Source organism: Ciconia boyciana, chromosome 1 (genome assembly GCF_034638445.1).
Source record: "Ciconia boyciana chromosome 1, ASM3463844v1, whole genome shotgun sequence".
NCBI classification, from domain to species: domain Eukaryota; kingdom Metazoa; phylum Chordata; class Aves; order Ciconiiformes; family Ciconiidae; genus Ciconia; species Ciconia boyciana.
In genome coordinates, this window is record NC_132934.1 from 79,624,452 (window position 1) to 79,639,267 (window position 14,816).

The following is a 14,816-nucleotide window of genomic DNA, read 5'->3' on the forward strand; positions in this document are numbered from 1 at the left end:
CAGTCTGCAGTATCCATTTCATATGAATTCTTCATCGCTCTTGAATACCTCCAAATACCATAAAAGCTGTTTTGTGTTCCACCTCTGGTGGTTAAGAAGGTGCTATCTCCTCTCAGTGTGCTCTTCACCCTCTTAACACAGGTGTTCAGAATTCCTCAGCTAATTACTGTAATTTGCCTGGTATAAACGGGAAACTGAGGACTGGCATAAGGGTATGGTATGCTCCATGGCTCAGTGGATCTGCTGTGGGACTCACTGCTCAGCAACAAAGGCTAATCAAAAGCATTTTCCCGAGTGCATCAATCAATTTCACTGGATCCTATTAAATACTATACCAAAAATAAAAGCTTTGGTCTACAGCTTCAAAGCTCTGTGGCCCAAGTCATACTTAATCTAATACAGGCCCAAAATAAGAGACAGAAAACTAATATTTATGCCGGAAATATAACATGCTGCAGGATTTGCTTCTTTAGTGTAAAGTAACTTTTTCCAGAGCCCAAATTTTATCTTCTGATGGAATTTACCTCCAATAAAAAAAGGCAAGGCTAGTATACATCTTTTGATTAAAATGAGCGACCATCTCTCAACATTTGAGAAGTGAGGGATTCAAAGTCTTTGACCTGCTTTGCCTCCTGCAGAAGCTAGTGTTTGCTGAAACAGGGGAACTGTCTCCCTCCAGAGTCTCAGCTGTGACGGATCTTTCTCTGTGTCCAGCTTCAAACACCAGTGACTCAAGAGACTGGCCTACATCTTAATTTGATGCAGAACTCTTAAAAATAGGTTCTGCATAATTTTATTTTCAGATGGAGTAGTCGGCTCTAGGCGGATTGTTTCCCTTTTTGTAGTTCTCTAAATCTGGGCTAAGAAAAATGAAAATTATTTAGATTGTAAGCTCTTTGGGGGAAAAACTGGATCTTTAAGGGATCTGCCTGTGTTCACAGAACCAGGCAGATAAGATGAGCTCAAGATATAACACCTGTGAGTAATCTGGTAAAAATGACTAAATTCAATAATTGATATCCCTGAGACCCTGCAAAACTCCCTTATGAGAAGCCTATCTCAAAGTATTGCATAGCCTTGTAATAAAGGTGGTTTTGAGTATGTTGTTGAGAATGAATGAAAGCATGGAAAGACTAAAATGAGGAAAACCAAAAACACTGTGGCTGTTTAAGGCAGAAAAAAATTCAAAAGAGATCATATACACAGGCAAAACTATTTTTCACAAGGATCCACGAGTAATAATCAATAATACTGATTGAGGAGGCATTTGATGAAACAGGCAGCAAGTCTAAACAAGGTAAAGCTGACCTATGGAAATTGTTGGAAAAAGATATCACCAAGATCAGGACTTTGTTAAGATTGCCAGAAAAAAGGCTCTTCTGTTCTGCATTGCTTTCTAAGTGTTCTTAAAAAGAAAATAGTTATACGTGGAGCTGCTTTGTGCTATCTAACCTTGCCCCAGGGTAAGCATGAGTTACTTTTGCCTTCCTTTATGTCAGCTGGGGTTAAGTTGAAGCCTTAACAATGTACGGATTTGAATTAGAGAACTAATGCATCCCCATAGATGCCTTGGATGTCTGTGATCTACTCTGTATTTTCAGGTATTTGATCTGAAATATTTTGCAATGTAACTCATCAGTACACTACATGAAAAATCTGTATACTTAACGGAGTAAAAGCTGGTTAACGGTCACCTTAAAACATCAGATGTCATTGAAAAAAATCCCTAAAGAGAAATGTTTATAAGGGGTAAACAAGAAATTGTTGCTTACAAGATTTGTGTTTGACAAAAGAGAGGCAAAATGGCAAATAAAAGATGATGAAGGTTGAATAAAATTGGACTGCTGGGCACACTGTGTCCCTTCCCAAACAGGGCAGGATAAAACCAAACACACAATTACATATTTGCAGGTAACTTTCTCAGAGCACGCGTGACTATCTTGTTGGATTGCAGTGTACGCTACTGCTTCCTTCATTGAAGTTGTGATCTGCGGGTTGCCCAGACCTACGGAACCAGCGGTCACCGCAAATGTGCAGAACAATGTTGTTACGTGCTGTAGGCGTATCTTCCCCAGAGTCATCACCATCGGGCACAACGTACTGAGCCGCAGCCACGACACTTCTGATGCTTCTTAGTCTCGAGTTTCATTGCAGTTGAAACAAATTACTCTTTATTCATGAACAGGCAATTCTTAAAAGTAATAGGAACTGCTAAAAGGAAGAACTTGCATGATTGCAAGGGGTCTCGCCCAGCATCTTTTACTTACTTAATTTCTACTTGTCATTTGAAGCTATTTTTGCTATAGAGCTGTCAAGAACTGGTTGTTTGTGCATTAGTGATTACACGATGTACCAGGAAGAGGCCTGGAAATGGCACTTACTAATGTACAAAGAAGTCTGACAGCGGACATAATAAAAAGTCCACCCCACTGGTAACCCAAGACATGCAAGTTTATTTCTAAAAGAGGGCTACTGCCTTCAGACACCAGCTGTGTAGGGACTAGCTCTGGGATGGCAGGAAGGTCCCCTCCGCTCACTGCAGCACCAGGCACTGCTTACGAGGCCTCAGGTACCGGCGTCATGTGGGGAAACTTGGAGGAAGGCGTCAGTGGGGAGAAATGAATCACCAGTGGGTTTTTCTGCCATATGCTTTCTGTTGGAGGTATTGCTTTCACGTTCCTTCAACTATCTTTGGTAAATTTAGTTTCGTTTCAGTCTGACGAAGCTTTCTAGAGTACTTGGCCACAATTAGTCGTTTTATCCATGGGAAGCCTGTTTTTTTTCCCCAACGTGTATGTTAACTTTTCATACATGTTTACAACCTGCTGAAATATTTATTTGGACCATTTAGAGGCAGGCATCTCTGGAGCGGATGGGAAGAGGGGCAGGACCAGATCTGCGGTGCGCAGCCTGCCTTCACCCCGCTCCCTGAGGAGCGCCGAGGGGCAGCCCCGAGGGCCGCCGCGAGCATGCGGGAGGCAGCGGAACTGAGAGCTGTCCCCACGGTTGGTTTTTCACGGAGGGGAAAGCAAGGTTTTGCGGCCCCACGGGGAGCGCGACGCCGAGCGCACACCCGCCCGCACCCCCACAGGCGGGGCGGCCATTTTACCGCCGGGCCGCGGGCCCGGCCCCGCGGGGCGCCGCGCGCACCACCCGTCCGCCGGGGCCGGGCTGCCGCCATTTCCGCGCGGCGGGGGGCGGGGCTGGGCCGCGCCGGGGCAGGCGATGGCGGCGGCGGGAGCGCTGCCCGCTGCGGCGGCGCAGCTGGGGAGCGCCGTGGCGGCCGCGCCGGAGGCCCGCCTGGAGAGCGTGCGGGCCCTGGCGGGCCTGTTCCGGGAGGCGCAGCCCAGGTAGCGGGGAGGAGGGGCTGCTCGCGGCCACGTGGGCCGGGGGAGGGAGCTCCGGCCGCGGGAAGCGGCGGTGCCGGCGGGCCTGGGTGGTTCTTGCGGCGGCGCGCCCGCCTGCCCGCCCGTGTGCCGGCAGGCAGGGCTCGCCTCTGCTCCGAGAGCAGTGCTGCCCCTCGGGGTGACGGCTGCGGGCCGGGCGCTCCGCGGTGAGAGGGGCCCTCAGTGCCCACTGAGGGGCGGCCGGGTGCTGTCGGTTCCTGCTGTGAAATCTCTGACCCCTGGGGGCTGTTCGTGTGGAACCCGGGGGTCACCTGTGGGGCCCGGGGCCAGTGGGGTGACCTGTCCTTTCTCCTCCCCTTTCCCTTGGGGGTGCCATGGTGAGCGGTCAGTCTGCTCGCGTCCCTGTGCCTGTGGCAGGCCCAGGGCAGGGAGGAAAGCTTTGTGTCTCCCAGTCGCAGATGATAACAGTTGCGCTTCTAGGCAGGTACGCTCAGGTGGGTTGTAGCTGTGGGAATAGCCGCTGTGGGGCAAAAAGCCACGGTGAGCCCTGCAGGGCGGCTAGAAATGGGTAAGACATGCCTGTGTGAGGCCCTGCTGCGTGACAGTTCCATGCCCGCCTGAGGGCAAGGCCTTGGGACGAGGGTGGTGGTTGTAGGCCTTGGCGGCTGAGGGTACACACTGTGCAGCAGGATGGGCTTCAGTGGCTTCAGTGGGAAGAAAGGTTGGGCGCCCCTTAGTAGCTTTAAGATAGGGAGAGAAAGTCTGAGGTTACTGGAGGAAGCAAGGGGCTGGTACAGAGCATTGCTGTTCCTGCAAGGTTGGGTGGACCTCTGATACCGCACAACGCTGTTGGCTTTGGCAAAGGTTGGGCATGCAGAGGTTCATCTGTGTGACTGGGCTTATAGTAATGGTTTCTACTCTTTCTGGAAGGTGGGAGGCAGCATAAGTTGTTGTGAAGGTCGTGCTCACTCATCCTAACAGCAGCTTTTTGAAGGTTATAACACCTAAGAAAGAAGAAATCAAACTTTTTAGCTTAGCATAAAATTGTGGTAGTGTTTTGTTTCGTTTTTTTAAAATTCCCAATACTATTTTTGTTAATTAAACCCACATATAAAAGTCGGGGGCAGGAGGGGGAAGATATACTTAGAAATATTCTCTTGTGATCTTTGTGTGTGCAGGAGACCTTCTGGTGTTCATCTCAGTTTCTCTAGGAAGAAAGGAGGACCTATGCAGATTTTGGGCTTACATGCTGATGCTTTCTCTGCCTGTTTCTTCCCTTCCTCCCTGAAACCTCTGCCACTGTGTTTGACAGAGAAGTAGATATTCCCCAAAATAGCCAAGTTTTGTGGGTGCAGGTGGTCTGGAAGAGAGACACTGTAATTGCCCTTCCAGAAAGATAAGGCTGTAGTGTTAGCTTACATCCTATAGGACATGACACAATGGATCTGAGAGCAACTTTGACAATAAATTTGCCGACTGTGGAAAATACTGTTGTTGGTGCTGTTGAACCAGAAGACACAACCCAATGGATGTTCGGTATTTAAAGTTGTGATATTCAGTGACAATGCTCTTGTTATTATGTGATTGTTCAGTGCTTGTGGAAACAAAATAATTTAAAAATATGAGTTCTAGTGGTCTGTAATTCAGAAGCAAATAAAGTGAGGAAAATAATGCCCCAACTACAAGACCATGGTATGGAATTTGGGAGACTTGAATTCAGCTGTGTGCTCTTCTTGAGACTTTCAGTGTTTTTAAGCAGATGACCTGATTTCTTTATGCTTCCATTATTAATCTACAAAAGGAAGAAAATGGCTTTATTACCAGGAATATTGTGAAGATAAATACTTTAAAGGCTTTTTAGGTACTCCACTTACAGGAGTGGAATGGTATAAGTACCTAAAACATAGAGTGGAAATACAGAATTGCAAAATTCTGGGTTGTTCTCATAATTCCTGACTAGTTGCATGATTTTTGGAGCCCTAGTCTTTTGAACAGGGTTGCATTAATGTTTTTAACTCTGTGTTCACTAGGATGTTATCTTGTACAGTTTCTGTTTTTAACAGTTGAGCACTTAGATCTTACAAGGAGTGACAGTAATCTTCCTTTTGGCATGGATGCATGAATTCTAACTCTGTTTTGACTTAACAAGAAATTGTGCGTGTCTTCCTTGTCTGAGGGCTGGGCTGTTGTACCCTTTGCTTCTGCTTCCTCTTGTATTCCTGTAGAATACTTGATACTGAAATCAAGGACAGGTGGCAGCAGCAAATTGTGAAGGTCCTGTCTTAAGCAACAAAACATAGGAAACAGAAGTTTTTGGAATATCCACAGAGCAGTTCTGAATGAATGTCAAGGCCTATTTACAAGAGAAGGTATTTTTTCACCCAAAAGCTCCTAAACAGGCTCCTTGCTAGTTTTATAAAATAGTATTTAAAGATTAGGAAAAAGGTTATGGAAGGAAGATATTCTCCTTTTTTAACTTTTCAAAAATACATTTTAAATACTTGTAGCTGCTGTTTTTATCTGTATGTGAATCTTTGACATACCACTGGAAAGAAGATTATTTTTTAAAAAATGGTTTTAAGCATTGCTGTGGAACAGTTACCTGAAATCACTCTTGACCTATTTCTTAATGTTAGGTAAACACTTCCGGCTCTCCTTGCTGATTTGAGAATTTAGTTTTTTGTGCAGAAGGATGATTTTAATTAAAATTCCTTTGTAGTACACACTCAAATTGCAATGATGTATAAATGCTTAAGTGCAAGAGTCACATCTAAATTTTCTCTGAAGAGAATCCTGCTTTACCAAACAGCTTTTAAGCCACTCCTTGTTTGTTTGGAATAACTTTTGCTTGTTTGGTTAGGTTTTTCTGTTCTGTTGTAGGAAGAGAGTTGCTGTGGGCAGAAACATCTGGCTTGAGCACTTTCATTTTCTTTCATAGCGTGCAAGAGAGAGATTTGGAGATCTGTCTCCTTGCTGATACATAAAAATCCACATCTAATTCCACATTCGCGATGAGGACAGGCACTTCCTTGTGTATTTCACATTTGCTCTGTTAAGACAGGCAAGAGTTTCATCTTCATATTTTACTGGAAATGTCTACACTCTTTTTTTTTTACTTTCAATCTAGTATTCAGATAAAAGTTGTCACGATGGCCTGGTATGTTTGTGATCAATTATCGGACTAAAACTTCTGTTCTGCTGCGTAACTGTAACAAGAGTAGAAACTTTTCCAGGATCTGCATGACTTCAAGGTGTTCTTTTAATGGTAGAGTCACAAGAACGCTCACAAAAGTACTTGCAGCTTTTTAAATTTCTTTTTTACCAATTTCAAATAGTTGAATGTGGTACAGTAGTACATGTCTTGTACTGACCACTGGTTTCTGTATTTTGAAGTTGGGTCAGGAAATGACCAGTTCCGTGTGATAATCTAACACACAGGCATAGGCCATATGTTGGATTATAAATATAAAGGAAACTGCAATTGGACTGAGAGATTTCCTATTTTAGAATAATTTCAGTGTTTAAAAACTCAGCTGACTAACAGCTAATGGTTCTTCATGGCATCTTCACTCAATAGAGAAAACACGGCTTTTGTGTGTTTGGGACAGGGCCTGGCTGGGCGCTCCTTTACCAGACCGTAGCTCTTCTAATGTTTAGAAAAAATTGCGTCTGGATACATTTACCATGTGTATTGTGGTACATCAGCAGCAGGAGCTGTACTACTTCCTGTAAGTCGAAGGTTCAAGTCCCATGAATGTCTTGTCTTATGTCTTAAAAACAAAACCAAATTCCAAACCTTCTTTCTAGTTATATAAGCTCCACTGTTTTCTTTATGACTGAGGGCTAGCTCTGCTTTTGGTCTTTGTTGTGCCACTTTAGTATTTTCCCCTCAGTACTACACCACTGTAAAGTGTAGCTTCACCTCCCCCTGCCCCTGCTGTAGATAATTCTTACTGATGCTGTGGTGGGGTTTTTTTTGGTGTTTTAATGTAGCTGGAGATTGTGTTAAGTGTACTGGTCTTGATCAACTGTGAGGTTGTAGAATAAAATATGTATTTCCTGGAGATCTGAAATCTTATCTTGTAGTAATTTAATGATATTTGTGTACATTGTTGTAGTTCTTACAGTGCAAGTGCTCTTCCTTCTTTAAGTCTACTCCACAGCCTAACAGACCTCAATATTGGATGCACCGCACTGTCAGTAAGATATAGATGAACATGAAAGTGTCACTATTGGAGCAACAAGAGTGATAAGAGGCTTAGAAAATGTGAACTGCGAGTAAAGGCTGAGAGAATCGGTTTTGTTTAGTCTAGGAAAGAGAACATGGCAGGAGCAGAGGTGGGAAATGTGATAGTCTTCAGACATGTCTTAAGGGTGTTACAGATAGGACGTGTAGATGTGGTGCTTAGGGACATGGTCTAGTGGTGGAGTTGGCAGTGTTAGGTTAATGGTTGGACTCAATGATCTTAAGGGTCTTTTCCAACCTAAATGATTCTATGGTTTGGTTTATGGACATGTGATCACTTGTGATAAAGAGTAGGCAGAATTTCTAATTGTGCAAATGTTTAGACATTTGAGCAAGCAGCAGAACACAGGTAATACTGTATCATCCACTAATGTTTGATCAAGAAATTTTTAAATATTACTTTAGGAAGAGTTTTCTGTGTGAACATGTTTTGTTTAATATTACTTTCCGTTTCATCTCACTTTCTTCTGTTCATAGCTTAGGAGGTATTTCTCAACCTTATGTCTCAGATCCTAACTTTCCTGTTTGATCTTGAGTAGACGATAAGTCTGTTTAAGGTTCAGGGAGGCTGCATCTGGATTTCCCTTTTTTGACTCTGGTCAGAAGCATTGGATGAGCTAATTTATTGAACTTTCCTGTAGCAATGCCATAAACACTCTTTGGTGTGGCTTCTTTTCACCAGCATGTAGTATCAAAACTGAGTTAGCAATGTTTGTAATGTGTTGCCTTTATCTCCTTTCTGAACGTAAAATCAGGGGAGAGAGTACGTGAATAGCTGTAGTTTGGAAACATTGTGCAGATCTGCATGACAGATCATCTGCAGATGTGCGTCCTGGGGAGTCTGGTGAATCTATGCAGTGCAGCAGCATCAGCTCTCTCATCCATTCAGAGTATCTGTGTATGTGCTTATGGTTTTGTAGTGTTGTTTTCCTAGGTCTTGATACTGTAAGAAGTGGCATGGTATTTTTTGTGTTGGGGTAGTTGTCTGCTGAAGGAGACAGAGTTGACTTTCTCCCTTGGCTTTGATTCACACACTTCAGAATGATGGTAGTGCAGCCACCGACTTTCTTCACGACTTCTCTTTCTCCCTCTGGTGAAATTTGTGGCAGGCCATTTTATAATGGAGCTTCTGATACCTCCTTCTTCTGAAGCATCTAGTGCTGGACATTTAAACTGTGTTCATTAATTAAATCAATTTCTTAATTCTTAAAATAACATGCAGTGTCATATATAACCATGCTAGCTACGTGCATTAGGGAGACTTTTTTTTTTTTAATTAAGATTCCAAAGAGCTGTTGGAAAGCTGTGAGGAATACTAAGACAACACAACTCTTTCATAGCCCCTTTTCTGAAAAGGCTGGTGGGACGATTGTGTGCATATATTTTGCTCTTTCTACTTGAAAGACCTTGTATACTATGGATAATTAAAGCGTGTTGCAGAAACATCTTCAGGTTTACAGTAAGATGTGTAATTGTCATAATATGAGGCTTTTTGATAGCAGTGCATTTTTTTTGTTCACTACAAATTTATTTCAGAGAAATGGCAGAAGAAAGTGTATTTCGGGATCTCCTGAACATCCTGATGAGCACCTCAAGTGAAATTGAGCAGGCCTACAAGGACTCCTGTGAAATGGTAGATCTAGACACCTGCCTGCTGCTCATAGCAGAGTGTTTCAGATGTCTGAGGAATGCCTGTGTTGAGTGTGCCAAGAATCAACATGTCATGAGGTATAGTTATGATTCATTTTAACCCATACAAAAATATAACCTCTGATGTTTGTGTGGTTTTATATAGAGATTCTTATTTTACACTGCTGTGTTAGTTGATTTATTAACTGGTATTTCCTGCTTGATGCAATCACTTGAAATAAAGTATGCAAGGAGCAAAAATAGCTGACCTATTTGTAGGTCAGAGTTTGGGACACTGCTGAATAATAGAACAAAGTGTTTGTGTCCTTAGTACGAGTTGATTATGCAAATGATGTAAGCCTTTTGGAAGTCTGACTGTAGAACTATCCTTTTTTCTCTTTCGTTTCTTTAATTTTTTGAATAACATAATGAATAAATAAATAGTCTTAATTATCAGTTACAGGCTTAGTAGGGTTTTTTTTAAGGTACATTTAGATCTGTCTGGCACTCGTGGCAAAGTATAGTGTGTAGAACTGTGCATATCAATCCCCAAGAACCCAAAACCAATCAACCAAAAAAACCCCCCCAAAAACCTGTTACAAGTTTGTTAGATCACAAAGAATTGTTGTGGAGCACAATCTTAAAATTTGGTTTCTTGGGACTTGTCAAATTTGGTTTATTGAACTAAATATAATTTTGACATGGGACAAAGTCGCAACTTCTGTGCTGCGGCAGAATTTTGTTAATGCCACAAAAGTTGCAGGACTTTCGTAGAAGGCATTTGTTTTAGAATAAGGTAAATCTAAGTTCAGGCTCTTACCTTTTTGTTCCTGGCAGTGCTGGCAGTTGTGATCATGTTGTGGGTCAAGGGACTGATCTAACAGAAAACTTACATGCTTGTTTATAAATTTTTGCTGGGTGGATGTTCAGCCAGATTGGGTTCCTTATTGTAACTTACTGTAACTCCATAGTTAATCATGTTAACAAAACGGGGGGAACAAGAGTTGTGTGGCTACGAGTCGGTAGGATTGCTCTTTTCAGTAGTGTGGCAAATACAACCTAGTTTTGAATGTCTGAATTCCATTAGAAAGTAAGAACTAATTTTTAATTTCTAATGGAATTCCGATATCCAACCTGCTTCTGAACAAAAATGTTCTCTGCACTGGTTATACTTGTGCTGTCTTCTTGCCCTCACTACACAGTTAGCATAGCCTTGCTCATTTAGGAAGTTGGATGCTAGTAATTGTACTTTCCTTTAGGCTGCAGGAGAGGGAAGGCCTGTGTGGATAGAAGGTTCTGAGCATGTTTCTAACAGTGAGGAACTCAGTGGGTCACTCATCGGATACTGTTTTGGCTTTGTAGCAGCATAAGAATTTATGCTCCTTTTAATAACGCACTGGGTGCTTTGAGCCAGCTGTGTATTAGCCATATGTTTGTGTTGATTTTAAGCAGTTGCAAATGCACAAGTTGTTTAAGAATTAAATGTCCTGAATGATCAAAAGTTGTGAATGGAAGGAAAATTATGTGCCTTTGATGTTGGTTTCAAATGTGCAACATCCAGATATTCCAAAAAAAAACCCCCAAACTACAAATTTTTTGATCAAAATCGAAACTGATTGTTTCTAGGAAAGAATGCAAAGATTGTAAACACATGGATTGTGTAACCACTTTTAAACTATTGGGGAATATGAAGCTTTGTTCTTCCAGGGTCAGTTTTTCTGCTTTGTGTGCTGTGAAGAAATTTGGGGTCTGAAGGAATGGGAAATGTTTTGATTTTAATAGATTGTATGTATACCAGTGTGCATGTGTGTATTATATATTTATAAATGTATCTTTGGCTTTTCTTCTGTGTTGGAACTTAATGAGAAGGAGTATATGTTTGTCTAGAAAACATCTGCAGAGGACAATTATGCAGCATTCATATGTGATGATATGATTTTTTAAGTTACTCATGCACGGATGTGGAGGTTTGGTAGAGATGGTATTGCCGTGTTCTGAAGTTTCAGCCACTCTGTCTTGGCTGATCTCTTCTCACAAAGCTTGACTACTAAAGTACAAATGAGTTAAAAGCTGAAAACTTCATCTGCTTATACTGTATTCTTTGACTTCCGTTTTTTACTCCTGTTGCATGCACATCCTGGCATGTATGTTGTCTACCTTCAGGATTGCTGATCTTTGGCTGTAGAATTATTTTGGTGTTTTTCATTCCAAATGGCTTCACTTCACTGGTTTATCTTTGCTATCACCATGTTTTTCCATGTCTGCAAGTGTTCAAGGTCAGGTTGGATTGGGCTTTCAGCTACCTGGTCTGGTGGAAGTTGTCCCTGCCCACAGCAGGGGGGTTGGACTAGATGATCTTTAAAGGTCCCTTCCAACCCAAACCTCTCTGAGATTCTACCTATGATTCCTTCTCACTGGAGAAAAGATAAATGATTCCTTGACCCTCCCTTCTTCCCTCTGAGAGTTTTGTATGTTTCCCTTTGAACTGGCCCTGTTCATTTGATGGTTGTCACTAATCACTTTGTTGGTATTTTATATCCTCAAAGTTTATTACTAAGTAAGGTACGTTGACACTTTCCCCCAACCAGCCTGAACTTCAAAAAAAGCAAAGTTTTTACACAAATAAAGCTGTTTCAATTACAGGAGTAACATGCTAATTTTTAAGATCTGATTTAGAAGAATAGCAAAAAGAGAGGAAAAGATACTTAGTTCTGAAGGTACTGCATCCAAAATTATTAATATGCAGGCTGATGCAGTAAACCTGTACCTTTTGCTCCTGATGGCAGTGGTGTGGCTACTGATAGTCAGGCAGAGTTAAGTAGGAGAAACTGCTTTTTATTTCAGAGTTTCTGAAGATGTTAAAGACTTGCTGTTAACTTCAGTGAAAAGCATTTTCGCTTTATTTGACAGTATTTCGTATCAAATGACTTTTTTTTTTTTTTCTCCCCAATTTAATGATAGGAACTTGGGTCTCATCTCTACATCTGTCCATTTGATCAAATTGCTTCATGGAATACAAATCAAAGAAGAATTACTATTGACCGGTAAGGCTGTGGATTTTGTTAAATATATAGCCTGCACTATGTTTTTTTATGTGGGAAGTCTTGTGGTGGTATGATGGCACCTTACTGATGCATTTTTTTAATAAATAAGCTTAATTGTTTCTTGAATTGCAGTTAAGAATTGGGGGGCCTTCTCTTATGCTGCTTGAAAAGAATCTCGGCCCCAAGTCTAGTCCAACTGTATTTTCCCTCAACCATTCCCTATAGATTGTTAAAAGAAAGATATGTGGAAACTTCTTTAAAATTATCCAGGATATTTGAATTGCAAAAAGGAAAAGTTCCTGTAATACCTCCATTCAAAATTTGTTCTGCTGTTTTACTGTCTTTTTATTTGATCTGCAAACATAGTGAAATGAAGAAATAGTCCTTTTTTATTTTGATGACCAATGAAATAATTTACCTGATTCCAGGAAACAAATTTTGGCTGTGACTTTTAAAATTATTTTTTAACTTTCATTTCTTTACTGTGGTTGCTGGCCAGTCAGGGTAGTATCTGGCAAGAACTAAGTACTGATTTGAGTAGCGTTCACATTTCCTTAATGGATGAGTTTTTTCTTTTCTTTTCATGCAGTGGAGAGAAAATCTGACTATAGTATCCTTCCTCCTTAATGGCAGTTATCGCTACAGATTTCTACCAAACTCATTTCACTGCATATTAAGGCATTTTCAGTAATTCTCTTCACAGTCTGCATTTTGCTGTGTGTGCATGTGGAGCTTGATACAGGGCATTGGACCCCAGTCTTTACCGTCTGTGGTTGCAGAGAGTAGGGAACATTTGGTTTCTCCTGCTACTTTTATTTCTTTTCACTCCCTTTACTTGGATGAGGTTTTTACTGAGTTCCTGTTGCTGCTTTTCTATCATTTTGTGAAAGCAAGTGAAACTACTGTCATACAGTAACTTACCCTCAAACACCTTTATGAAGCTGGGAAAGAGCAGTGAAGTCCAGGATACTGTTTTTCCTTTTGCTGCTATATTTGGCTGAAAATGAAGCCTTTCAAGCATGTGATGGTATTATGCTTCAGCCACGTTCACTCCTTCACCCATTGCTGGAATCCTTCTTCCAGGGAGGGATCAGTGGTGCTAGCACAGTCCTTCAGTGTGGGAGGACCAGAACTAAACCCTGTGGGTGGCAAAAAGAAGGCATGCTCCATGACCATAAAGAGGAGAAACTGACAGAACACAGTGACTCTCAAGTGGTGTCACAGGGTCAGACAGGGAGGACTGGGAAAAGGCATGGAGGGCAAGAATGTCCTGCCCCACAGTTGTGAACCCCTTCATAGACCAGTAAGAGAAATGGAAGAGCGATGGGAACTAAAATGCTGGGTTTTGTCCAGCCTGACATTGTTCCTACTAGGGTCCTTGACAGCAGTAGGCTCGAAGGGCTGTCCTGGGGATGTGGACTTCCCACCTTCAGCTTATTCAAAGCATCAGGAATTGCAGTGTGAGAATACCACCTTTCAGTGGTGTGTCCCAGCATCTGCAGGAGAGTGAGCAGGATGTACCCCTAGTTGGTTACATGCATGGTCTGAGGTTTCCCCTTCAGTCCTGTGGCTGCTGACCCCTCCTTGATGGGTTATCATATGCATGTGTGCTATTCTCCTGCTGCTGGGATCTGAAGAAGCAGCAGTGAATGTTACTCAGTAAAAAAGAATGGAGGGCATGGAACCCAGCAATTTGATTAACTGCTTCAGACTCCTTTTCCTAGCCAGAGGATGTTGTAAAATCTCTTTTTATCACTATTGAAAATTAAGGGGAACATCGACCAGAAAGTTTTTAACCGTATTTCAATAAAGTGTTTTGTGACTGTTACTGTACATAACCATTCAATAAATGAGTTTGAGTTGTAACTAAAATTTGATGTGTTGACCCAGGATAGATGGTTTGTTTGATACTGTATGTAGTATTGATCTCACTGGGAAACATCTGTAATGAGCATGGTTTACGTATTCCATTTATGTTAGTACAACAACAAAAAATTATAGACAAGCAAGTGTTGCTAATTCCTTGCTGAGTGATCTGATGAACTTTGTCCTATGTGAAAATTAAGCTAGTGCCTAGAGCGCCAGCTCCTTCTACAGGGTGTACCTCAGAAGTTAGCAGTTACATTCAACTGTGGATTATTAGTCGTACTTTCAAAAGCGAGGCAAATTGCTAAATTGGACTTGGATAGCACTGTTGAAACAAAAGAAACCCATGAAATTAGTAAATGTCACTGTGTTTACTAACTATATTTCTGCTTCATGATTCTCCTCATATTTCATATAGGAAATTGAGACACAAGGCTAGAGTAGCATGTGTATTTTGTTCTAGCAGATAATTAGGTGTTAAGTGTAATGTTTCAAGTTGTTCATTTGGATGTGTCCTGTTTCTTCCTTTAAATGGCTGCTTGGATTTGATGATTCCTCATGGTGCCTGTTTATGTCCTTAAGGTATTTTAAATACCTTCATGTTGCTTCCATAGCAACACAATGCAAAGATAAAGAGATAATGCGATATTGCACAGTGAACAGCACTAATGTTTCAGTTCATGT

At 41.7% G+C, this 14,816-nt stretch overlaps 1 protein-coding gene across 4 annotated transcripts in view; it reads left to right on the forward strand.

Annotated features, from left to right (window-relative positions):
- Positions 1-2,883: 2,883 nt before the first annotated feature.
- ATXN10 (ataxin 10) overlaps positions 2,884-14,816 on the forward strand; it is a 107,915-nt gene continuing 95,982 nt past the window's right edge. Inside the window, exons 1-3 of one of the 4 annotated variants that reach the window (XM_072876341.1) lie at positions 2,884-3,005; positions 9,130-9,321; positions 12,184-12,266. In XM_072876341.1, the coding sequence (XP_072732442.1) occupies positions 9,134-9,321; positions 12,184-12,266 (271 nt within the window). In that variant the 5' untranslated portion in view covers positions 2,884-3,005; positions 9,130-9,133. Of the gene's footprint in view, positions 3,006-3,177; positions 3,351-9,129; positions 9,322-12,183; positions 12,267-14,816 lie in introns of those variants that run through there. The other 3 variants (XM_072876330.1, XM_072876319.1, XM_072876352.1) reach the window with 3 other exon arrangements.